General features: G+C 34.4%; 1 protein-coding gene across 2 annotated transcripts; it reads right to left on the reverse strand.

Annotated features, from left to right (window-relative positions):
• Positions 1-1,642: 1,642 nt before the first annotated feature.
• LOC126754740 (aspartyl/asparaginyl beta-hydroxylase) lies at positions 1,643-25,470 on the reverse strand. Of its 2 annotated transcripts, XM_050466817.1 has the most exons (10): positions 25,046-25,470; positions 14,289-14,348; positions 13,713-13,895; positions 12,942-13,651; positions 12,690-12,876; positions 8,456-8,562; positions 4,723-4,963; positions 4,539-4,644; positions 3,746-4,465; positions 1,643-2,762 (listed from the first exon to the last, which is right to left on the reverse strand). In XM_050466817.1, the coding sequence occupies exons 1-10, from the start codon at positions 25,095-25,097 to the stop codon at positions 2,612-2,614; spliced, it is 2,517 nt and encodes an 838-aa protein (XP_050322774.1). In that variant the 5' UTR covers positions 25,098-25,470; the 3' UTR covers positions 1,643-2,611. The 2 variants fall into 2 exon arrangements, with proteins under 2 accessions (XP_050322774.1, XP_050322775.1); XM_050466818.1 differs by lacking the exon at positions 14,289-14,348 and having other exon boundaries at positions 25,046-25,468.
• Positions 25,471-25,916: the final 446 nt, after the last annotated feature.

Here is a 25,916-nt window from a genome sequence, read left to right on the forward strand (position 1 = left end):
TCAAATCAATTTCGACGCAGTTTTTATCTCCTCAATCGTAACAAAACGACGTTCCCCGTATTGGCTTTTTGAGTTCACTGAACGCGTGGAGACAAATTAGTCGAAAACGGTAGCGAAGGAAGCATATGAGTCAAATTGTGGGCAAAAGAGTCGCGAAGAAGCAATACAGGATGATATGGTGCACAAAAAATCCTTCAAATTGCTTTGGGCTGAGCCAAATGATATTCCAACACTATTAGCAAGGTCTCTAATTGTCGATCTGGTATTTTCATCACCAAATTTTTGGTCGTGGCCCTTTCTGGATTGAAGTTGATGGTGTTCGTCAGGAATAAAGGGTTGTTAAACTTATTCCAGTGTGAGAGCGCCTCAAAATTAGCGTTTTTTATAACATTTTCCATTATGGCCAGATTGAACAAAATTATAATTTTTGGGCATTTAAATTAAAACACCCAACATTTAGTATGAATAAAAATTACTATATAGTGGTTATTTATTATATGGAGAAACTATTTAAATCTTTTTAAAGAATATTATAACAACTGACTTTTGTCCTTCCAATGCCCAATAATAGGATTTAAGCAAATTTCTCAATCATTAAATGTTTTTAATAATTTTTTGGTTGAAAATATTACCATGATGCTTTTGTAATTACAAAACTTTTCATCAAATACCTTTAAATTTCACAAATTTATTTAATTTTCATTGTTTTACATTTTTTATAAGTGTTCATGAACGATGCAACAAATCCCTCCGTTTACATATTTTTTTCGTAAGATTTCAATCTGGCCATCGCTCGTTTCCAATTGCTAAACGACAAAACCTCCTGAACTCGATCAACTGTCAAAGTTTAGGTGGTTTTGACGTTTAGCAATTGCTCTCTCACTTCCAGTGAGAGAGGAGTTAAACATCTCTTTATCTCTGGTGTTCGTCTTTAACGCCAGGAATAATGGGATGCCCAACTTATTCCAGTGTGAGAGCTCCTCAAAATAAGCGTTTTTTATAACATTTTCCATTGTGGCCACATCGAACAAAATAAGAATTTTTGGGCATTTAAATTAAAACGCCCAACGTTTATTACGATTGCAAATTATTATATATTGGACTTTTTTATGATTTTATGATATATTAAAACAACTGACTTTCGATCTTTCAATACTTAATAAGGTGAATTAAGCCTGTTAGTTGTCAATTAATGAATGTTTTTAATCATTTGTAACAGAAAATGATTTCTATTATGCATCAAATTACAAAACGTTTCATGAAATATGTTTAAATTTCGCATTTTCTTTGATTTTTATTGTTTTAAATTTTTATTAACGATCTTGAACGGCGGCAACAAATTTCTCCGTTCACATATATTTTTGGTATAATTTCAATCTGGCCGTTCCAGTCATTCCAATTGCAAAACGTCAAAACCTACCCAATCCAGTCAACTGTCAAAGTTCGGTAGGTGAGCGGCTCTCACATTTCCAGTGACAGGAGAGTTGGGCATCCCATTATTCCTGTTTAACGCATTCTCGGCCTACTTTGAACTCGATGTACCACTTATGGACAGTCTTACCAACCTAGAAAAAAATTTACCTGCTTCACATGAGAATTAAGTGAGCATATTATTTGATAAAAATTCGAAACACAATTCAGGTCGGTGTAGAAAAGGAAAGCAAATTTATTAAAAATTCATATTTACGAGTACAACACATTTGTTTGGTTTTAAATTATGTTCACAGTGGCTTTTGTATTAAACGTAATTGTATAATATTAAATTGCTTTCGTTCGGTTAATAATAAGTTTACACAACTGTCTTTATACATGAATAAATAAATATTAAAACTTATAGTAATTATAGGGCTGTGTACTAATGCTAATTTAATAGAGACTAAAAGATTTTTTTATAAAAAAAAAATGAATACATTCTTACTGTTCATTCAAGAGAATTTGTAACGCCCTAACCAAATGTAACAAAACACAGGGTGATGCAAGCCAAGAATGATTTATTTATTTAATAACTTGAGAACAATTTTTAATTTTAAATATTTTTTTTTTATGAAATTAATTGAAGATAAGCGGAAAAAAATATTAATTTCAAATTATTTTTTTTGTTACATTTTATTCTTAATTATGACTTCGATGCGCAAATACGTTCAACAACACTATTTTTTTAATTATCTTAATATTTTTTTTTTGTTTTTCAAAATCAAAAAATTACAGAAAAAAATAGAAAAAACCTAGACCTACATATTAAGTAACATAAATATCAGCAGTGGCATAGAAACTCTCTCTTATCCAGATTAAACCGCATACAATGACTTCTAAGTGATCTTAAAAATATACCTTTGAGTTACATTTTTCTACTTTTTTTTCATAAACTATTTTAATTCACAATTTTAGTAACGAAATTTTAACAGCAATTAGCAAACTAGTTAGCTTGTTAGCAAGCGTGTAAGCTTAGATTCTAATAAGCTATTTATAAAAGCCGCCTTAAAAAGCAAAATATATTCTTGTTGTAATAATTAATTTAACGTTGCAATGTATTTGGTGTGGTGCGAACAGGAACTTTTAACGACAACAACTGCATATGTATGTGTGTAACATATGTAGCTACATTTCTCAATCAAATCGCTGAGAGCGTTCGTCGTTTCATCGCGCTCAAATCGGGATGCCAGACGTCAACGATCAGAACAAGGCGTAAACTAGTACCGTTATGCCAAACCTCGTGTTCGAAACTATCGTCGAATATCAAAAATTCACCCTCCTTCCAAGTCCTGTAAGCAAATATTAAATGAAAAAAAATAAATAACAGGAAAAAACGTAAACTTCAGCTACACCGAAGCGATAAAACCCTTCATAGGTGCAATTTGTATGACATAGAAGGATATAAAAAGAATCACGCCTTGGACAATAATTCGTAAATAAAAAAACTTTGCATACAAGAACTAGAATTTGATCTGTCAGTTCGTATGGCAACTGCACGTTAAAGACGGTCGATCTAAACAATATTTGCACAGATTGTGGCGATGCCTTGAACAATATGATAGGTTAGATTAGAAGGCTGATCAAAGATCTTACGTGGACTACTATATGTATTCCTTTGTGAGTACATAGAAAAGAAGAACTCCTGTGTTCGAACGTATAAGTTAGCAAAAAACTTAGTAACCAATACAAATTTCGGCAGGCGTTAAATTTCCATTCCAGCCAACTCGGTGGGATGTCTGGAGGTATGCGCTACCAAATGTTTAAGTCTGCACCTCCCAAACGTGGGATCAATACAGGAGCACCGACCTGACCAGCTCTGAACGCACTGTTAACGAGTTCAAAGCTAATATCGCCGCTCTGTTATCTGAGTGGATGGTCACTTTTCTAAAGAAGGCTGTACTCCGGGGTATTAAATCTACTGTTACATTAATAGCTGCTGGTGTATTTATCCGATATCGGTTCCGACAAATGAGCAACTTCTTAGGGCAAAAAGAAGTATATAACATTTCAGATCGATATCTCAAAAACTGAGGGACTATTTCGTGTATATGCAGCAGACAGACAGGGCATGCCTAAATCGACTCAGCTCGCCAAATTGATTATTTATATGTATATATACAAGTATTTCATGGGTTCTCCAACATTTTTTTCTGGGTACTACAAACAACGTTACAAACTTATTTTACCCTGTTCAGGGTATACTAATAATACGATTTATTCCAATATTATTCCTACTACTATGCTTCAGTAAGCAAAAAACAAACGCACTCACCTTTCCTTCTCAGCCACACGCAATCTTGGACCTTTCGGCACAACGAGACCCAGATGTGCACGCAAACGACAATTCGTCGGGCCGCAATGAGCATGAACATGCGTGCCCGGTTGCATGATACTGAATTTCACCTGACCGCGTCGACAGCCAGCTGCCGCTGTAAATTTTTCAATAAGCCCACACGTTATGGGCGCTTTCTGACAATTCTTAACACGCCGCTGACCGCGTGAATACAACTCGTATTGCTGCCAATTACCGGTGTCACGCAAGCTTTCAGCTTCGTCGAGATAATTGCCACGCCTACTCAACAAGCTCAACGCTTCATCACGTATCGCCTGCCAATTGAGTTCCAATTTGTTGAGGTATTCAGCATAAGTAGTCTCAGCTTTGGTCCAGTAGGGTTGTGCACGCAAATCGGGTTCATTGTACAGTGAACGCTGATAGACGGAGGGAAACAGTTGCAGAGCAGCGGCGCGTTTATACACTTTAACAGCTTCCGCTTGCCGACCCAGACGTTGCAACGAATCGCCCAGATTAAAATAGAAGCGGCCATCCTGAGTGCCCGGCGCTTTCGAATTGATGCCCGCACGCAAGTAAATAACGGCATTCTCATAATCTTTATCCAGCTGACGCAAAACAAAACCATAGTGCACCTGCGCAAATCCATCTTTGGGCCAACGACGCAGCACTTCCTGTAGCACTAGTTTGGCATCGGATAAGCTGCAAGAAAACGCGAGTTTACAACAACTGTGGGGAGACTAAATATACCCAAAAGTATGTGGGAAACACTCACCGATTCTGCAGCAGGTAAGTGATGGCCAATTCATTCCGCACATCCGGTTTATTCGTAAAGCGCGCAATCAATTGCTGATGTATGGGCACCGCCTGCATGTGGTGACCTGCAAGCAGCAGAGTTGATTAGCAACAGAGACAGTGAGCCGTGCAACAGTTTAGCTCCTACAGCCAATCGAGTTTACCCATGAAGCGCATACGCTCGATACAGCGCTCTGCAGCCCTCCGAAACTGCGCATGATCGGTGATGCCGTCGCCCAGCGCAAAGTAACGCTTGTACGCCTGTATAGCTTGATTCAGCAGGTTGTTGCTACGCTGCTGTTCCGACATCTTATCGAGCAACCGCGCTTGCCCGAGAAATGCTGCTGGTCGATCGGGAAATCGCTGCACGAGTTCGGCAAAACGTTTATCGGCGAGCGCGTAATTCTTTTGCGTGCGCCATCAGCATGAGCGTGCGTATGTGTACGTGGGTGTGTGTGTGTGTTGTGTCAACAGCGGGTTCGATAACAGCAAATGCAGTTAGCAGCAGCATTGGGAAATAAATAATTACAACAATAACAAGAAAACGCAATTTTAGTAAGAACACGACATGCAATTACAAAAGCAAAAACAAATACACAGTTAGCGCGTGTGCATTCGCAAAATACGTGTGTGTGTGTGTTAGTAAATCAGTATGTGTGTGTGTGGCGTGGCTTCGATTGCAATTAAAGTCATCGCTTAATTGGTCAGCCGTGACCCAGACGGCCGCGCTTTAAGTGGGTGATGAGCGCGTCCCCTGGCGTCGCCGGCGCAGTTAAGCAATAAGTTAATTGTAATTGAGTAATGCAATTCTGGCAAATTAAATTGATGCGCTCTGATTGTTTGGCGCTGTGAGTCAGCAGAAATGCGTAAATATTTAACATATTATTATTTTTTTTTTTTTTAATTTCCTATTAATAAAGCAGCCAATTAGTATAACCGATGCATTTAATAGTCTTTACCATTTAATTTTTTTTTAATAAATGCTAAAGAAAACATTTTTTTAAATTAAAATATTGTTTTTGTATCGTTTATCAAGCTTTTAGTATATTAATGTAAACATTTACTTCAAATTATTTATGAATTCATATTTTCTTTTGTGTATTTTTTATTGAATTAATAGAAAAGTTACATTTTTTTCTTAAAACCTACAGACTAGCATTTTTTAATTAAAGCGAACGCATTAAAAGCTATGCGCAGGAAGGTGGGGACGTTGTTTGTATGTAATTTTATGCAATCATTTACTTTTATTGATATGAAAACTGTGGGAATAGAAAGTTAAATGTGGAAGAATGTTATAAAAAATATATTTTTTTAACTATTGTACTTAAAAAAATATACCCAAGACTAACTCGTAAAATTTTTGAATTTTTAAGCTTTCGAAAATTGTTTTTGTTTCTGAAAATCATTAGTCGAAAGAAATGATATTTTTTTTAATTTTAACACCTAAAATTAAAAATATTTTGATAATACTGAGTCTATAACTATATTTGTACGTAACTTGATTATTATTACATTGTTAATATAACACGAACATTCGTTGGAAAGCTATGCCTTGACTACTGTAAATGGTGATCAATATCGAGGTTCCCTACTTTTTTAAGAAAATACACAGAGACTTCAAAACTAATGGGGAATGTTTATTATCTTTCGAAAGAACATTCTTTGGCATTTATTTTTTGAAGATTATCTCTTTCAAATGTTGGTCGCGGCTACGTCTCTGATGGTCCGTCCGTTGAGTCCAATTTTCGATTTTCGTTCGAACATTCCGACTGGTAACTGCCGAATGACAAGCATGATGTTTGCTCCAAGGCCTGAATCGAAGCGGGATTTGCCGTATAGACTTTAGACTTTACATATTTCCACAGGAAAAAGTCTAACGGTGTGATATCATACGATCTTGGTGGCCAATCGACCGGCCCAAAACATGATATTATCTGCTCACCGAAGTGTTCTCTCAATAAATACATTTATTGATGCGATGTGGGAGAAGTAGAGCCTGTTGAAACCAAATGCCGACGAGATCACCACCTTCAATTTCAGACTTCAAGTAGTCCGGTTATCATAGCGCGATAATGTTCGCCATTGACGGTCTGTCTCTCCGCATTATTTTTGAAGAAATACCCGCCGGTTCACAAGCGACACCAAACCCATATTTTTTCTGGATGAAATGGCAGCTTTTGAATAAAATTTTTTCGTCTCAAATGAGACAATTTTGCTTGTTTGCATACCGATTGAGTCAGAAATGGGCCTCATTGCTGAACAAAATTTAGCTCGAAGACGTTGGATCTTCTTGGAACTTTTCAAGAGCCCATAGAGCGAAACGATGTCGCTTGGGAAGGTCGGCGCCGAATCAACTATCCATGGTCTTCGCGTACACTCTCAATTGCGGCATCCACTAAAATATATTGCTGGGTCTTAAGATAGGTGATGGCGCTGCGAATAGTACGCTCAGTCGGCCGATTATGTTAAACATAAGTTGGGCGAAGCGCGCGACACACATTCTTTACAGAACTTGAATTGTCGTAATAAATTTGAGCGATTTGTAAAGCGTAAGCCTTTCCATGATGAAATGCCAAACAATACTGAACAAAAATAACATGACAGCATGACATGACTCACGCGTGATCTGGCAAAAAAAAAGGGCTATTGAAAAAAGTACCTCTATTTGGATCACCCGTTAAAAACTGTAAGGAAGTATATGTTTGTATAAGAAAAATCCCAATCATCGGTCGGAAATTTCTCGATGTCTCACAGGTTGCACAAATAAAACGTTTTGTAGATATGAACTTCATCAAGCCCATAGAGTGGTTCACAGATTGGTTTCACAATGAGCCTCCCAGGTGTCTAAGTGCATCGTCACACATCGACTCTACCTACCATCATATGTCATTCATTTGAAGCGTAAACAACAATAATTTTTAAAGAAAGATGAGGAACTAAAAGGATTACTCAGGAAGATTGTTGCCAAACAAAAGAAGATATCGCGATACTTTTGTATGTCACTCCAACAGCCATTTAAAAGCAGCCGGATATATTAAAAACCAATATATATCACATATGAATTGAAGCCGAAAGACGATTCTGTATGAAGTTCTCACGACAGTCGGGTGTACATAACCGGAACGGACGCTGATTTTTATTCAGCCAAGGACTGTTAACTCGGCAGAACTGTACCGCTAAAACAACAACAAATCTGCATGTCAGAAATTCTAAGTAATCAGTACCACATTTTGCGTCGGAATATGACTGGTGATCCAAAATAAATATCCTAGTATAACTCTAAACGTAAAAAATCAAATATGAAACCTGGAAAACAAACCAAAACAACGACAATGCCGATATCCATGACACTCTTTATTTAGTGGTGCAGGATAAAACTGGATGAAACCATTAATGAGGAACGCTGCTGACAACAGCTCATCAAATTGAAGTGAGCGTTTGTCGAAAAAGACTAAAATTTGCGACTAGACATGAGGTAATCATTTTCCAGCATAACAATGCTGGACCTCATGATGCAGGACTATTTGGAAACTATTTGGAAAACTGCAGCTGTGATGTTTTGTCTGATCCGCCTTATAGCCAAGATCTTGCCGCTACTGACTACCATTTTTTCCGATCGATTAAGAACGCTCTCACTGGATTTTTAGTTCACATCACCACAAGATATAAAAAAACTCGCTTAATTTATTCTTGTCATAATTCTTTTGTCCTGTAATCCACAAATTTTTAGGAAGATGGGGAAAATGTTGTAGCTTCAGATGAGCAATGCATTGAATAATACAATTTTTGCTTAAATAATCGTTCATATTATAAAAGAACCGCACCAATATAATTATAGACCCAATTAAAATCCCAAATTACCAATTCCGCTTTTATTCTCACTTGTATTTCACTTACCTCTCGCATTAGATCTTCGTTTGCACGGCGCAACTCGTGTTCAAACGAGTCAAAATCATCGTTCTGAGCTTGGGGTCCACCACCTAATTCTTCCTTTGGCTTGATTTCTTGTTATTAAAAAGAAAAAAAAGAAAATTAGGATTTCAAAAAGTTAGGTTATGTTTAGGAAGTGCAAAAATGTTTTTTAAATGAGTATGTAAAATAAAATTTTCAAATTTCGTATGACTTGAGAGTTTAATTTAACGGCAATTCGATAATAAAGAAGCGTCACTGCGCTCCACCCATATACTGATATTTCATATTTTCGAAAATGTTTCAAATTTAATTTTCTTAATAACTAATTTGTGAACACTTACTATCCGCTAATTATTGAGTCATTATTACATTAGCAAAACCTTATGTTACTATGTAAGTATGTAATTCGTATCAAAAGTATTTGCTTTGCTTGCCAACCGATTGTAGTCAGCTTTGATGATGATGATGATGGTGTTAATGATGTTGTTGCTTTTTAAAGCGTGTGTATGTAGGTGTTTGCGGTTTGGATAATTTTCAATGGTGAAGCATACATTTTATAGATAATTAAGGAATCATGAGAATATAAAAACGTATGCAATTACATAATTGCCAATCAGTGGACGGTTGGATATGTATGTGAGTATGTATTAAGTATGTATTTAAATTTTCCATATGTATTAAATTCGACGACAGTAATGCCAATTAAGCAGTAATTTGTATTAGAAATTACGTGTCCATGTTGGGTCGTCGGGATCTTCATCACTCTCGTATTCTTTTGCCGGCAAGCGGCCATACTTGGCCTCCAGTCTATTCATGAGTTCAGTGTCATCGACATCTGAAATATCATCGTCATCTAATAAATCATCGTCAATATCTTCTTCATCCTCTTCCTCCTCCTCATCCTCTTCATCCGTATCCTCCAATATCTCGCGCCTATATGCGCCACCAACACCCACACCATCATCATCATCATAATCAATATCTTCTTCGTCGGGTTGATAATCCAAATCGTGTGTAACATCGTGTTTTGTCGTTTTTGGTGAATCCGGTATGTATTGTTTGGTGTTGCTTTTCGGCGAGTATAGATCAGCTGCCGTTGTTGTTTTTGTTGTTGTGGTATTGAAGTTTTGCTTTGGTTTTATGATTTCGTCTTTCGTACTTGTTGTTGTTGTTGGTGATTGTGTTTGACCTAAACTTGGCGTAAATGTTTGTGCTGTTCTTGTTGTTGTCGCTGTCGCTGTCGTTGTAAATGGTGATACCTTCTTAAATGTTTTATCAGTAGTAGTGGCTGGCGGTGGTGGTGGTGCGGTGAATACTGCTGGTGATTTCTTCGCAACAAAACGTTGATCTCGCACTTCTTCCACACGCGCTGGTGTTGCGCTCGTATGAGCCGACTCGGCCTCGCTTAGCCGCGAACGATAAAGGTTATTTAATTGCTCGAACGTTTCGGGTATATATTCGCCAGCCAAGGCTGATAGATTGTCGTCGGGATCTTCAGGTAATTCGATTTCTTCATCTTCTTCATATTCGTATTCCTCTTCGATTTCGATTTCCTCTTCAGAGTACTCTCCTTTTGGTGTAAATAGAAATCCATGTGTAAGGAAATTATCAAACAAATATGTTAAGCTTTCGAAATGAGCTGAAGTCGCAATTGGAGCGATTGAGGTAATCATAATAAGTCGAAAAATATAAAGGTGAACCACGAAATTTTAATATGAAAATTTTTTTTTTCACCAATTATTTCCCGTTACGCAACGATATATTTTCGATTATTAAGTTTGTATCCAAAGAGCCATAAATAAGTAAATTATAAAAAATACAAATAATCACGGGTTCCAAAGAGATCTATATACGAATGAATTACAAAAATTTTAATTTTAATAAAAAAATATTCATTCTAACCTCAAAAATTAAAAGAAACAAATCGAAAAGATGCCGCTCTTATAGGGCAGTTACAATATTAATCAACGTAGGAAAGCAAATTAAACAAAAAAAAATTAAAAAAAAAATAATAAATTAGAAACAAAATTTGATTAAAAATATAAAAAATTAAGACACAATCTCGAAAAAATTAAATATTTTGGACTCCGCAAAATCTAAAATTTCTTAAATGAGACATAATTAAAAGTTTTTATAGGAAAATAAAGAATCAAGCATTTAATAACGCCAAAATCAATATTTTTTGAAAAATATATTCATTCTAATCTCAAAAACTTTTTTTAAAATTCGAACAGCACCTCGAAAAAAATACGGCAATATAATACAACTTATGGTGCAGTCAACTTCAAAAAAAATATTTAAAAAAAAATAAAAAAATTAAAAAAAAATAAAAAATATTTGAAAAAAATTAAGGCAAAATCTCCAAAACAAAATAAAATATTTTTGGACTCCCCAAAATCTAGAATTTTATTAAGTGAGACATAATTACAATTTTTGATTGGAAAATAAAGAATCAAGCAATTAATAATGCCAAAATCTAAATCAAAAAAAATTTTTAAAATTCCAACAGCATCTCGAAAAAATATGTCAATATTATACAACTTATAGTGCAGTCACCTTCAAAAAAAAAAATATATATTTAAAAAAAATTAAAAGTATTAAAAAAATTAAGGCAATTAAGTATCTATATATTCTAGATCTGCTCTTTGTTTAAATTTTGTATTACTTTAAACATTAGACTCAGCCTCACGCCCAAACCTCTACTCATTTCAACAAAGCTATGCATATTTATTCAAGTATTTATAAATAATGAGTTTAACCATCATCTAGCAGTGGTGGCTCCTCCCCATCGTTGTCGTATGTGTCCTCCTCGCTTGCAATTGTTAGACGGCGTTTCATTATCACCTCTGGTGCAGGTTCCTCAACTATGACGGCGTTAAATTTTCATTTTTTTTTTGCAAAAAAATATTTAGTTAAAATATAAAGAAATATTAAACCACAAACTTATAGTTAAAAATCACAATAAAATGCCAATATTGCAGCATACATACAATGGCGCAAAATATAATATGCGTATAAAATCTTAAACATTTCAATGACTAAAATATAAAATAAAAGAAAAAAAACACATTTACAATGACAATCAATTATAATTCAAGTGAGTACAGCTGAAATTATTTTTTACAAATATAAATAATGAATAAAGAATCCTAAAAGAAAGTGCAAATAACGTTGTTTGTTAAGAGAAAATTTCGATCAATACTTGGAGGGTTAAAAATGTGTTAAGCCATGCTGACAACAATTTTCGAAAAAAAAAATTGTTTGTAGTTAAAACTCACAACAGATAATTAGAAGAACAAAGTAAGAGTTTATGTTTTTTTTTTTGTTTTTTGGCTTGAGGTTTATTTGGCACCAAATTTGGATTAACGTAAAACGTAAAAGCAGCACTAGTAAGCTTGAATTAACTAATTTTACTTTGTTAAGTTCAAAATTCAACACTTTTGTTTTGAAATTGTTCAACTCACTTGTATTTGGATTATTCCTAATCAATACAAGGCGTGCAACTAGCGCGAGTGCCACACCGACGCCAATTTTAACCGCAACTGCAAAATTATATATATGTATATATGTTATATAGGAAATGATTTAGACGAATTATTTCGATATACGATATTCTGAAATACACATTTCAAATATACTTGCACTAATCATAGGCTAAATAAAGCAGCTTTCAACATCAAATCAGTACTTTTGACCAAATTTAAAGTTAAAAACCAATTTATTTCGCTTGCGATTATTAAAAAAAAAAGTATTATATGTTATATAAACGAAAAGTAAGGTGGTTAAAGTATAGAAAACAAATGAGTGCAACAACAGAAGTGGATGATTTGTATATGAAGGTATTTGCACTTTCTTGTACATTGTCGAAAACAAAAAAAAAATAAATACATTTCATACATATAAAAACAACAGTACATTCACATATACATGTGTGTATACAGTAGGAATACAAATTCATAAACAAATAGTATATATGTACATAAATTGTGAGTATTGTAAATTTTATAGTAATTTTCCTTTTTTTCTTTCAATCGATTGCACGAAAATACACTTGTGACTGGCACTTCTTCAATTAAGGAAAGTTTTCAGATCAAGCACAATATCAAATATTCACTGATTTCCAAATATGCAAACACTTTGCTTCTAACTCTGCAGCCTAATTACATACTTCACCCCACTCTCACTCTAATTTGATCCCCACAGTATTTTTTTTACTTACGAGATGAGGCCCAAGATGGCACCGCTTCAGCTGAGTCGTCTTTGTCGTCTTTTTCTGCAGAGTTCGGTGCATTCTTTGCTGCCTCCGCTGCTTGTTGTCGCGCTTTTTGTTGTAACAACAAAAGCTCCTCTGCGTCATTATCGACAACATTCTCTACGGAGTCGTTGGTCTCATCGTCATCATCTTCCTGCAAAGTTATCATTACATTATTGTATAACAAGCCAAAAAATAAAATAAATTAAATAAAAGTACCTCATCAAAAGCATCATCATCATCGTCAACGGCAGCGGCGCTATTGCCGGTGGAACGTTGACTGGTTTGTTGCGTGGAGCGCTCATAGATGGGTTCGACGCTATTATCATCATTATCATTATCAGCGTCGTCATCATCATCTTCATCAGCCGCATTAGCTTTGCTATCATTTTCTTCGTCTTCATTATCATTATCATCCTTATCATCGTCATTTGCTTCTTGACTAACTTCGGCGGTTTTCTCATCTTCATTCTCCTCATCATTATCATCAGCTTCTTCATCGTCATCATCTTCCTCCTCATCATCCTTATTGTCATTACCGACATCATTCTCATCATCATTATCTTCTTCTTCGATACTTTGTTCTACAGTAGCCTCTGCGGTTGCATCTTCTTCATCGTCTTCATCATCATTATCGTTATCTTCATCTTTTTCATCATTATCCTCATCCTCTTCTTCCTCTTTCGTTTGTTCCGTGGTGGCATCTTCTTCTTCTGCATCATGCTCATCATCATCTTCATCATCATGCTCTTCATCGGCATCTTCATCCAATTCAGAGTGATCTTCCTCCTCTTCGAATGGTTCGTCATGCTCGTCATGTTCTTCTATTGACGCCTGCACGGGATCGTGATCGTCATGCTCTTGCCGACTCTCATCCACCCAACCGTCGAAATAATTCGAGAAACGTGACTCTGATAACGGCGTGTCCACTGAAAAGTAATTTAGTTGTTTTTGTATTTTATTCCATAAAAAAGTTCATTGAGTACTCACAATCGGATATGCCGCGATTCTCCAGTATAATCAAGCCAACAAGACCAAATAGTATGGCCAATAGTGAAAAGAAGAATATCTTCGCGCACCAATGGCCGCCAGTGCCGTGTTCGTGCTGCACATGAAAGTGGACATCTTCGCTGCCCATCTTGGTGATGTGGACGCCATGCGAAGACTCATCCTCTGCGCGAAATAATGTGCATAATGAGCGAACATGAGTATAGACAATTCATGCAAGAAAATTGATAATGATACCAAATATATAAATTAAAAAAAGGATTTCAACGAGGACGGTGCAGTGTGGTGGAAAGAGTCGAACATTTGAATAGATATTTTTGGGCGAGTGCAAGGGAAGATGTTCGAGTGTTGTGGGTGCATTAATTTTTATAGATTTTTAAATTCAAATTTCATGTGAAACCAGCGTTTTCTTTTGCAAAATTCAACATTGTATCGCATTTCAAAATAAAGGGTGATTACCCAGTTATTTTCTTATTGCTTTTTTAATGTCTTTATGAATTATATGTTTTGATGTAAAGGGAGAACAGTTCAACAAAATGCAAAAGGTTCTGCAACTACCTTCAAAGCTTGAATGACGCGAAAAAGATAATTCACCCTCCGATTTACGATCGAAGCCATCTAAATAATATAAATATGCAATTAAAATATCTTAAAAACAACAAAGTTAATATAACCTTAATAATACTTAAAAATTACAAGTGTAATGAATTCGACTGAGAGAACTAAACTATTAAATTTCGTTCTCGTCAATAAAAAATCGACCCTACGGAAGAGTAACATGAAAGATTTTAATGAAAAAGCAAATTAGAAAGAGTTAAGTTCGGATATAACCGAACATTTCATACTATTGCCACTTGCAACGATTAAAGCCAATGAATTATATGGGGTCTAGGACGAGCTTTCACACGATTTTATTTATTCTAAACACAAAAGTGCACCGTTATAAGAAAATACACTCCCTCAATTTTATTAACATAACTTACATATTGGCCGATATATGCTATATACAGTCACCCGGCAGTTTGATGATGTTTATATTAGGTATATGGGGACTAAGGGAAGTATTGCCCGATTCAACCCATTTTTAGCACACAGGCATACTACAATCAGAAAACGATTCTCTCTCCAATTTCCACCAATTTTCACGCCGGCTCCCATAGCCCTCTCATGCCATCTCGGAGGTAAAATTTAATGTTTTTGGCGTGCTTAGTTATTAAATTATAGCGCTATTAGTAGCTTTTAATAGTACCGTTATATGGGGAGTGAACGGTGTTATCTTCCGATTTCACCCATTTTCACACTGCCGGTAAGAGTTCGTATGTGGCAGTGGTCCAATCATACACGTACATATATCTACGCAAGAAACAGCTTCCACGGACGGACGAACAGACAGTCACGCGGATTTTAAGTTGTATTGTCATCCAGATGATTTATATACTCGTATATATCTCGCTGAACAAAACTACGAGTATTATACTCAGTAGCAACATGTTGCAAGAATATACCCAAGTACCAAAAAGAAGCAAGTATCTAAGGCGGATAAAGCGAGAAGATTCAGATCCCCGCACCTAGGGTATATTAGGTTTGTCGTAAAGTATGTAACACCCGAAAGGAAACGTCGGAGTCCCTTACAATCATTGAACAAACAACTCATTACATTGTGTTGGAAATGTCAAATTTTGTACCGAAAAGTGATGATTTGCGAAAAACATTAATTTTTTCTTTCCGTTTGAAGAAGATGGCTGCAGCGTCGCATCGAATGCTTATTGAGGCATATAGTGATCATGCTCTATCAGAAGCAAATGCAAAAGATGGTTTCGACGGTTCAGAGATAATGATTTTGATGTGAGAAATGAAGAACGTGGAAGACCACTAAACAAGTTGGAATAGAAGCAATATTGGATGAAGATGATACTTTGAGTCAAAAGTAAATAGAAGTCATGTTAAATGCAGCACAACAAACAATTTCAGACCGTTTGAAAGCCATAGGAAAGATCTAAAAGTGTGGGGAAAGGATGTCTCGTAAATTGAGGGAGGTTAGGTTAGATGGCTGATCAAAGATCGCACGTGGACTGCTATATGTAGTCCTTTGTGAAGCCATGGGAAAGAAGAACTCCTGTATTTAAGACTTGACTCACAAATACGTGACAGTCAAGAAGGAATCTGCTTCTGCAGATGGCATCTGGTAGGATTCCAAGCTTTACTGCGTTGACGCCAATAGGGCAATGGCCCGTTAAAATCCTCTCATCTAGGGAGAGGCTAGCCTTATTGAGGGCAAAGAGATCATTAGATCAGTATTGCGATCGACCTTGGGCCAAAAGGCTTTGTGACAGCGCATGTACTGGCTAAGCTTCCGCGAAGCCCAGCTATCTAGTAGTAAAACAGAAGAAAGTAAGGGAAGACCGACACGCTCCCATTTTACCAATAACGATTCTAGGGTGCCTTTTCTTGCCTAGCTCATCAGCTGTACAGTTTCCTACGATTTCGCTGTGGCCTGGCACCCATAACAGTCTTATCACAAAGACACTCGATGCTATTAATAGCTAGATTAGGTACTCTTTGACCCGGCCCTGTACGCACTGCTAATGAGTGGATCGTCACTTTTCTGAAGGAGGCTGCACTACGGAGAAGTAAATCTACTGCTACCTTAATGGCTGCAACCTCGGAATGGAAGGCACTAAATACAAGTAGTCTGGAACTCTGAAGCTGAAGTTGATGGAGAGCTCCTGGCAGTAAATCTCTCCACCAAGCTTAGATCCATAAATAAAGAAGCCGACTGCCCCTCTCCTCTAACAGCTTCTTCCCACCCACAAGACAAAGGGAAAAGAGGGAAAGATAAATGGAAAACCAAAAAACCTGAAATTTTGCTTCAAGGACACGAAAGACAATCAGTTTTGCATCCAATTGTCACCGGCTGGATGAAAAATAAATTTGTTCAATTCAAGAATCCTAAACAGAGACAATCATAGGACAATCCGAGACAGCCATCAACATCCACATCAAAAACATATGGATTCGGTAAGTAGGCAATGCTCTGTGTTTGGGGGGATCAGAAGGCTAATCGTTACAAACAACATTTGATCGAAAGAAAACACGGCAAAGTAATTTTGCTACACGACAATGCTCCTGCACACAAAGCAAAATCAATGAAAGTTCTTGGCTTTGAATTGCTTCTCCACCACCGTATTCACCAGACTTGACCCCTTCCTCTCCGATTTGGTTGGCCAAATTGCCAAATTATACAATTTTGGTCAAAATACGGAAAAAAGCAATAATCAACTTTGAATAGTTTTATTTTGCTTTCCCATTCAGAATTAATATTTAATTTTCACAAAAAATGCTGCAAAATGCAAATTTCATTCCGGTATACCTATACATATGTAGTTGACATACAAAGAGATCGGTCAAATTAAAGTTCTTGTCCGGAAAACCTTTTTTTACCACATATCTTCTCGAATTTACCGACCGATTAAGCCCAAGCTCTTGTATGGAATTAATTATTAATAATGAAGGCTATAACGAATATAGCTTCGGTGCATTAGAGAAGTGTGATGATGAACGATGCATTAATTTACGTTGTCTACTCTCACACCATTACTGATCTCTTCTTCCTCAAAATTTTTCGAAGAGGCCAGTGACATGTAAGGATGTTAATAGAACTCGTTAGAACTAGTTTTCTTATTTGTCTTTATAGAATTATTGGTACATATGTAAGTATGTACATACATACATATATCGAACAGGAACAGTTACAAAAGGGACCATCGAAATGAGTTGAAAATGTCTAATGTTCTTCTACCTCTCAATCCGTATATAATGCATTAGAAAAGGTTTGGATCAATTATAACAATTTTTGTGAATATAGCAACGGTGTTCCATAACTTATGTATGTATGTACATATGTATTATAATACAATAATATAATTATTGATTGGCCTTTTTGTTGCGACGCCGATTTTAATCATAATCGGGGCATTTTATGTGTTTTTTTGATAACAAGTTTTTGTGGGTGTGCCAATCATACAAATTTGCATACATACATACATATGTATTTGCAAAATGATTTTTCTTGTGAATTTTATTTGTTATTGCAAACTTTTGACGCTTTTGTCTAAATCAAAGAAAAGAATAGAAATAAAAGCTGTGATAATAACAACGAAATTGTATGTTTGCATGTATGTAAGTCCATATGTGTGTATTATGTTACACAAATTTTGATTAATACTACATACAAATGTACATATGTATATACATAGATTTTTAATTGAGGAAGCGTGAGAAATGCGTAACAAAGCAAATGTGACCGCTAAATACGAGTAAACTAAATGGCTGCATAAAAGCAAAATAAACAAAGAAAATCGGCAGACCAGCAAAGAAGACAATGAGTAAATGTAATTAAAAATAAAAATAAAAATAAAAAATAGAATAAAATAAATAAAAGTAAAAAAATAAAAATAGTCAAATAAAATAAACAACAGCAAAAAGAATATTTAAATAAAATAAAAGTAAAAGAATTTAAAAGCAATGCCAAAAATACAAAGTGCAAATCATAATGTCAGTTTTAATGGACAGATGCCAACTGATAAAGGAGGAATGTACTTAAATACATACTTATTGATGTAGAGTACATATGTATGTATGTAAGTACATACTTACATGTGAGTGCATTTATGTTGAACACATATGTACATATGTATGTACAGAAATCAGTTTTCTTTTATATATTTAAGTACATTTATACATGTACATACATATGTATAGACTATGACATATAAGAAAAATAAAATGTAAAAAAATAAGAAAAGGTTAGAATTTAAACAAATAGCTGGAAATTGTTATAAAAAATTTTTAAAAAAGAGATAAAAAAAAGCTAAAAATTAAAAATTAAATTTTTACTTAAAATTTTAAAAGTAGAAATCGATGTAATTATACATATATGTATGTATGTACATATATTAGGTGTAATAAAAAGTATTCCATTATTTTTCCAATAAATGGCTGTAGTATTCTCTATTCCGTATTAAAAAAAATTATTTAGACAGTTATTTGATTGCTTGACTCAGTTTTGGATCATTGATGGACACCAGCAAAAAGAAAATACGTCAAATTTACAGTATTTTTCGACAAAGGCTAAAACGAAAGCCTGGAGACTGAAAATGTCCCACTACTGCAACAACCAATCATGGCCAATTTCGGGTACGTCAACTCTTTTTCGGTAATTTTGATATCAAAGCGAAGAACCCCGCTTTGAAGACCAATTGTCGTTAAATTAATGGAAATCGTCAGGTCCAATTATCGTGTAAGCACGGTCTCGAAACCAATCAATACGACGGTATACTAAAAGAAGTTTGATGAATGGGTGCCACATGCGTCAACGTAAAAAATGGATCGAATTTCCATCTACGCACCGCTACTGAATCGCATAAAATTCTATCTATTTCTGAAGTGAAGCATACTGGTGATGAAATGTGGGTCTTTTCCAACAACGTCAAGTAACAGACATATACGAATCATAATGAGCCGCCGCAAAAGATATCCACGCCAAAATTGATGCATGAAGGTTTTGTATTTGGTGAGATTGGCAGGGAATCATCTAACATGAGCTGCTCCCTACAGTTACAGCGCTTAATTCGGACCTGTATTGTCAACAATGGGAGCGTCTAAAAAAAGCAAGGCCAGAAGCGGCCAGTTTTGGTCAATAGTAGAGGAAATGTGTCCCATCAGGACAGCGTCAAATCGCATACATCAACAGCGATATGTTAAAAGCTGCGGCAGCTTGATTTAGAGGATCTTATGCACCCTCATTATAGTGCCGACCTGTCACCAAGTGATTGTTGTTTGTTCCGGTCTAAGGCGACAAAAACTTGTGGTAATCGACTCCCTGTTTGTTGCCAACATCGATGATAGTTTTTATGAAAGCTGCATTATGAAATTACCTTAAAAATAGCAACAACTTAAATAACAACAAATCGGTGCATATTCGACATAAATCGGATTATTCCAACTATGCTAAATAAAACCTTCAATTCAATGCAAAAATTATGGATATTTTTTTTACTTTTTGTTGTAAGTATGTATAGTAAAGGTTTAAGTATACATACTTACATATGTACATACTATGTAAGTACATCCATACAATATAGAACATAAATAATAGTGTTATGTCTTATTTTGTATTTCATAATTATGTTGTATTATTTTTTTTAATATCTGAAAAAGATAATAACTTCACGACTAATTCCATTGCTCATTATTCTCACATAGCAAACGCGATCATAATTTATTGTCTACGCCATCATTTGTGTCGACTCATTATGAGTTTATGGACGTACATATGTATGTATGTATGTATGTTTGGATATTTGCACGCGCAGTCTGAGTTACAAGCATCAAGACTTAAAATATTGTTGACTGACAGGAATTTGTGTATGTGAACACACACACAAAATTTGCATAAGGATGTATATTCATACATATGGGCACCATACATACATTTGTACATACATACATATAGCCAAGAGAGTTCACTAAGAACACTAGAAAACATAAAAAAGAACTTTCACAAAGCAAAATATGTATACATATTTACGTGTGTACATATACATACATACATATGTATATGTTCATATGTATATTCATATGCAAATGGCTTCACCCACAAAATCACTGTGAATGACCTATAGCTTCATATGGCACAATCATATGCACAACTGCCTCAGCACAAACATATACATATGTACATGCACTTCATGCGGATATCCATACAAATTTCTACTACCGGGTGGCGTACCCGGCTACAATAATAGCGGCGATCCACAGCGCTACAATTTACCTTTCTACAAATATGTAACGTGAATATATACATATACATACATATGTACGTGTATGTAATTATAAGCACGGGAATAGGTAGATGTAAGATCTCATTTGTTTATGTGTAGCCAAGTTGCCAACGCAATTAATGATTTAAGTAATCACATTCGAATCGAAAAATACAAAAAAATAGTTAATTAATAAATAGTGCATAAGTGGATTCGTGACGTGTGATGAAATCGTAGAAATATAAAAATATATTGTATGTAAATATATGTACATATGTTGGTTATATGTAAATTTTCTGAGTTCTAATAAATTTAAAGGTAAACAAAATATTTTAAGGCTTTATTGAAATAGCTTACTGAAGTATTATGATTAAAGTTTGATTTATCACATTCTTTAACGTACTACTTATCTTCTACCAATTATACTCTTCTCAGTAAAACATATTTAATAAAATTTTACTCCGATCCTATCATGGATATCATAGGCTCTATAGCAATCTCATTGATTGGAGTTGCTTTTTCTTTTTGTGGCGATTGTGGTGAGTGTCTTGATGTTATCTAACAAATGCAGGGTTATAGAACTTTACAGCTCTTCAGAACTACTGCTGAAGTAGTTTTCTCAAAATAGTTAATCCAGAATAACGTCAGTCTTGTAAAAAGTAGGTACTATATCTATAGTAACGATAGGCACACCGTAAAGTGAAGACAAAGTTCTAACAAAATGCCTACCAAATAAGTGGTAATTTGAAGGTAATTTCATAATGCGACTTTCATAGAAATCCTCACCCTTATTTTCAAAAAATGAAGCTTTTCTTGAGGCCAATTTTTCACACTCAATATCATTCGTCATAGACAGAAACAGGTACTTGGTGCTAGGTCCAAACTATAAGATGAAAGCAATAGAACCTCCTAACCTAGCTTTTAGGGCTTCTAGCGAGACACCATTGACGCGTGAAACTTGACGTTGTTCTGATTAAACAAATCTGACTTCTTTTGGGCTTCGTACAGACGTACAGAACAGGTCCTTATTGAGAGTTCGGCCGTAGGTGGGGCAGCTCCACCCACCAAACGCATAGCAAAACCTTCATGACTTTCAATTCCTGATATGGCACCGCTTAAAGCAACTCATCAAGATTCGACACGACCGATTTCACTTTACGTTGTCATAGATAACCCACTTGTATCACCAATTTTATCTCAGAAGTTTTTTTAGTACAAAATCTTATCTTTCTAGCGCCATATAGCGTAATCTGATCACAATTAATCGACGCGAGATAGAGCTTGCTAAAGCCATATATTAGAAAAATAATGGATTTCTTTTTACTAGACCTTATATTTTCCCATTTCAAATTTATTTGGCAACTCTTAAAAGAGTCTACCCAGACCAAGGCGAACATAAATATTTATTCCGTTATTTCGTATTCTTTGTTCTTGATTCAGTTCTTTCTCTTGACTGATCGCAAGAAAAACAAAAACAAACCCAAAAGGAAATTATAAATAGAATTAAGAAATATTATTGCGAAAGAAATCTACATACATACATACATACATAATAAGCTGAAAGCACATACGACACATGGATAGCAACAAATAAATTTTTACCGACAAGGAAAAGCATGCGAGAAGGTCACGCTGAAGGCAAATATGAGTGTTTTAACTGGTTTAAATTTTAATGCAGTTTTTAGTTGCAATAAAAATATAGTTAAATAGTAATTTTCTGTATAAATTACGAAAATACAGACCTACATGCACATAAATACATTAAGTCAGCAGAACTTCTAACAAATACGTACTTAGGTAGCTGAGCTACAAAATCTATTTTCTTCTATTGGGGCTTCTATGTTCCTAATTATATGTGTATATATACACACATACGTACATATATACATAAGTATGTATGTATGTATGTCCATATATTAAGTCAACAAAACTTGAAAAGTGCATATTCGCAAACTTACATAGTACATACACATGTACATACATATGTATGTATATATGTATGTTTGTAGAATATAAGCATGAGATAGGAGGTCATGTCATCAATGAATTTTGGGTTTTTCGGTTCAGGCCATATTTTGGATAAACCAACATCTTGTCACCAAAGATGATGCGTATGATGAATGTAAGGTCCTCAGCTACTTCTCTTTTGCGAGCTCTACACGACATAGTTTTCACAAAACATTGAGATCTTTTCTTTTTTTACATACATATGTATGTACATCTACCAAAACAACAATTTTCATTTTTTTTTTTCGTCCAATTTATGGTCTTAATTAAAACACGGATTTTTTTCTTTTATTTCATTGATCTTGTAAGCTCTGCATTTTCCTTTGAAAACTTCACAAAATCTAAATCCGTTTTTGGTTCGAGGAAACCCATGTTAGCCCTTAACAGCACGAAAAATTAAATATATAAAAAATTAGAAGTAAATTAATTTAAATTGGAATTACAACACTAAATAATATTCAGAATTCGTCATTTCTGAAAATCTGATTCAAAAATGATACATTTGTTTTACTAAGCCTAAGAATGTACTTTAAATCAAATAAGTCTTTTATACTTCAATTATCTTGGCGTTTGCCGCTCATCAATTATATTTCTTTTCTGCAGAAAGTAGCAAAACCAATTCGGATTCAGTTCCTAAACCTCCTTTAGAACCATAAACAACAATTTAACATTTTAAATAATTTATTAGAGTTATAATATTATGCTTTATGTTATGCATATATAATCATTATTTATTACACAAGTGAAAGCATATAATCATGTAAATATATATTCAATGAACTCAAATGCAAAATATGAAAACACGCTTGAGAATAGAGGGCGGTTACGCACGCGATAAGATAAGTAGAAAGTTGCTTGTAGGAAAATAAAAAAAATAAAAACACAAACATGCACTATATATATTTTCTATATACACCTAGTTATATAAAAATACATACATATAAACATATGTATGAATGTGTGCTCATGTACATATACATATACATATTTGATTTATAATAAAAAGCTGCTTGCATGAATGTACATACATATGTATGTATGTAGACACAACTATACTACATGCATACCTTTGCGAAGATCAACAAATTTTGTCACTTGTAGGACAGCGTAAAAATATATTCGGTTCTACATACATATGTATGTATGCATTTGTATGGTATCTAGGCGTGAGAATGTGCTTTCTTCTAACCATATGACTTTCATTTCATCTAAAATATTTGTTGGTTTCCTTAAAATAAATTTTAGCGCAAGATTCTGAAAAACAAAATACACTTACAAACATACATATGTACATAGTATATATGTATATACATATATGTATATGTATGTATTATAGTTCGCCGTCCTCATGAAAATGAAATGTTTGCTTTAGATAAAGAAAAGAGGCACTAATTCAACAAAGATGAAGGAAATTTTCTGAACTCGATGAAATTCACTTATGAGTGTTAAATTGGCACATGTTTGTTTGTTCATAGATAAATTAGATTAAAATTAAAATGTCATTAAGTCATAGTAAGTCACTCTCAAGTTGCAGTAGAGTCTGCGTAATTTGGTAGATTTACTGCATCGTAAACTTAAGAGAGACTTGTACATAGGTATTTACATACCTTGTTTAAAATAAAAAAAAACGTTAACTTCGATTACACCGTGGTCCATTTGGAAATTGTTCTGTTGAGTTGGACAATAATATAGTATGTATGTATGTCAAATTTTATGCAGATATCTCAAAAACCATGGTCATAATTCGCGTATATAAAGACAGACGGACATGGTTAAATCAACTCATCTCGTCACACAGGTCATTTACCTACATACATACATACATATGTACATATGTAAGTATCAATTTTGTAGGGTCTCCGACGTTTCTTTCTGGGTGTTACAAACTTATTTTTATATTATTTTTCATTTATTTATGTCCCTATGTATTATGAAGTTATATACATACTTGCATATGTACATATGAATAATATTTAAGATCATCAGATAAATAATAAATCACGTGCATAGAAATACATCTAGACGTTTACATTTAATATTTAGTGCACATTTTCAATAAAAGCCATAACTACCACGGATAATGTACATACATATATATATACATGTACATACCTATTAATAAACTAAAACGACATTAACTTGCGTGGACTTTTTAAATTCATAAGCGTATATAAAATTCTTATACAATAGATAGAAGGTACACATTTACATATGTATATACATACGTTCTTAACGGTAGGCACATACATATGTATGTAAGTATGCCCATCTACAAACATACATATTTATTTTTATATAATATGGTCGCAGATTTTCGGTATGCCCACACAAAAAGCAAAAAGTATGTCACCCACAAAATTACATATAGTACATTGGCCCTTTTTTCAAAAAGTTGAATGCATATTAAAATAATTATAAATATTTATTCTTTTATGATAATTTTATAGCCGTTTAAATGTTCGTTGCTGATCAGCTGTGTGAACTCACCACGTTTCTTTTTCTTATCCTTTCGCTTACGCGGCTGCACGTCACCGGACATTTTTCACCGCACCCTTTTCCTTTCTGTTAACCGCACCTGTTCTATCAATTCTCACTCACTTTTTTGCACTAATTATTATTATTCTTTTTATATTTTTAAATAAAATTAGGCAGTTAAGTTATATGAACTAGTAAAAAAATATGCCTAACTTATTGTGACTATATATTAGCATAATATGTATGCTTCAGGTGAATTTTTGCTCTAACGTCGTATAAAGTTATATTTATATATTAGCGCCGAAACCGCCGCGTTTTTAATCCAACGGCACAATACCACGGCTAACGATCTACTGGACCGGTAGTGCTCCCTATGCGTTGGAGCAAATGGTGATCGTTATTAGGCACATAATTTTTGTTTAAAAATAAAAGCTCACTACCTCTCAAATACAATACGACTCTCTTTGCCAATTCGCCGCATCCGGCGCCAAAGGCGGTTTGTGATTTGTTTTGGCGCTAAAATGTCAAAAGACAGCTGGTTTGTAGGTTCAGAAAGGTACCATATTTGGAAAAGGAATGGGGAGCTACCGAATAATATTAAACAATGTTCGAGATTTTTACTTCTTTAGTCGTAATAAAAGTTTATTTTTTTTTGAATTCGTAGTTTCATAATATTTATAAAAAATTTGCGCTAAATATCAAGATAATTTCACACAGAATGCCACACCACCGCATATTAAATTTCGTTATTAAAAAATATGAGCTATCATATGTACATTTTAAGCAATAATTATTTATAGTAGTATATTTACATATATCCATAGTTTTGCAACAAATCACATTAGTCCGAAAACTACGAAAAATAGGAAATATAAAATGTATT

This window comes from Bactrocera neohumeralis, chromosome 4 (genome assembly GCF_024586455.1).
Source record: "Bactrocera neohumeralis isolate Rockhampton chromosome 4, APGP_CSIRO_Bneo_wtdbg2-racon-allhic-juicebox.fasta_v2, whole genome shotgun sequence".
Lineage (NCBI taxonomy): Eukaryota > Metazoa > Arthropoda > Insecta > Diptera > Tephritidae > Bactrocera > Bactrocera neohumeralis.

Excerpts from the sequence above, each read along its gene's own strand:
- LOC126754740 (XM_050466817.1), bottom strand. The coding sequence starts at position 25,097 with ATGTCCGGTGACGTGCAGCCGCGTAAGCGAAAGGATAAGAAAAAGAAA. Across the intron at positions 13,652-13,712 it reads GAATCGCGGCATATCCGATT|TGGACACGCCGTTATCAGAG; the intron begins GTGAGTACTCAA and ends ATTACTTTTCAG. Across the intron at positions 2,763-3,745 it reads CGTGTGGCTGAGAAGGAAAG|GACTTGGAAGGAGGGTGAAT; the intron begins GTGAGTGCGTTT and ends ATTTGCTTACAG.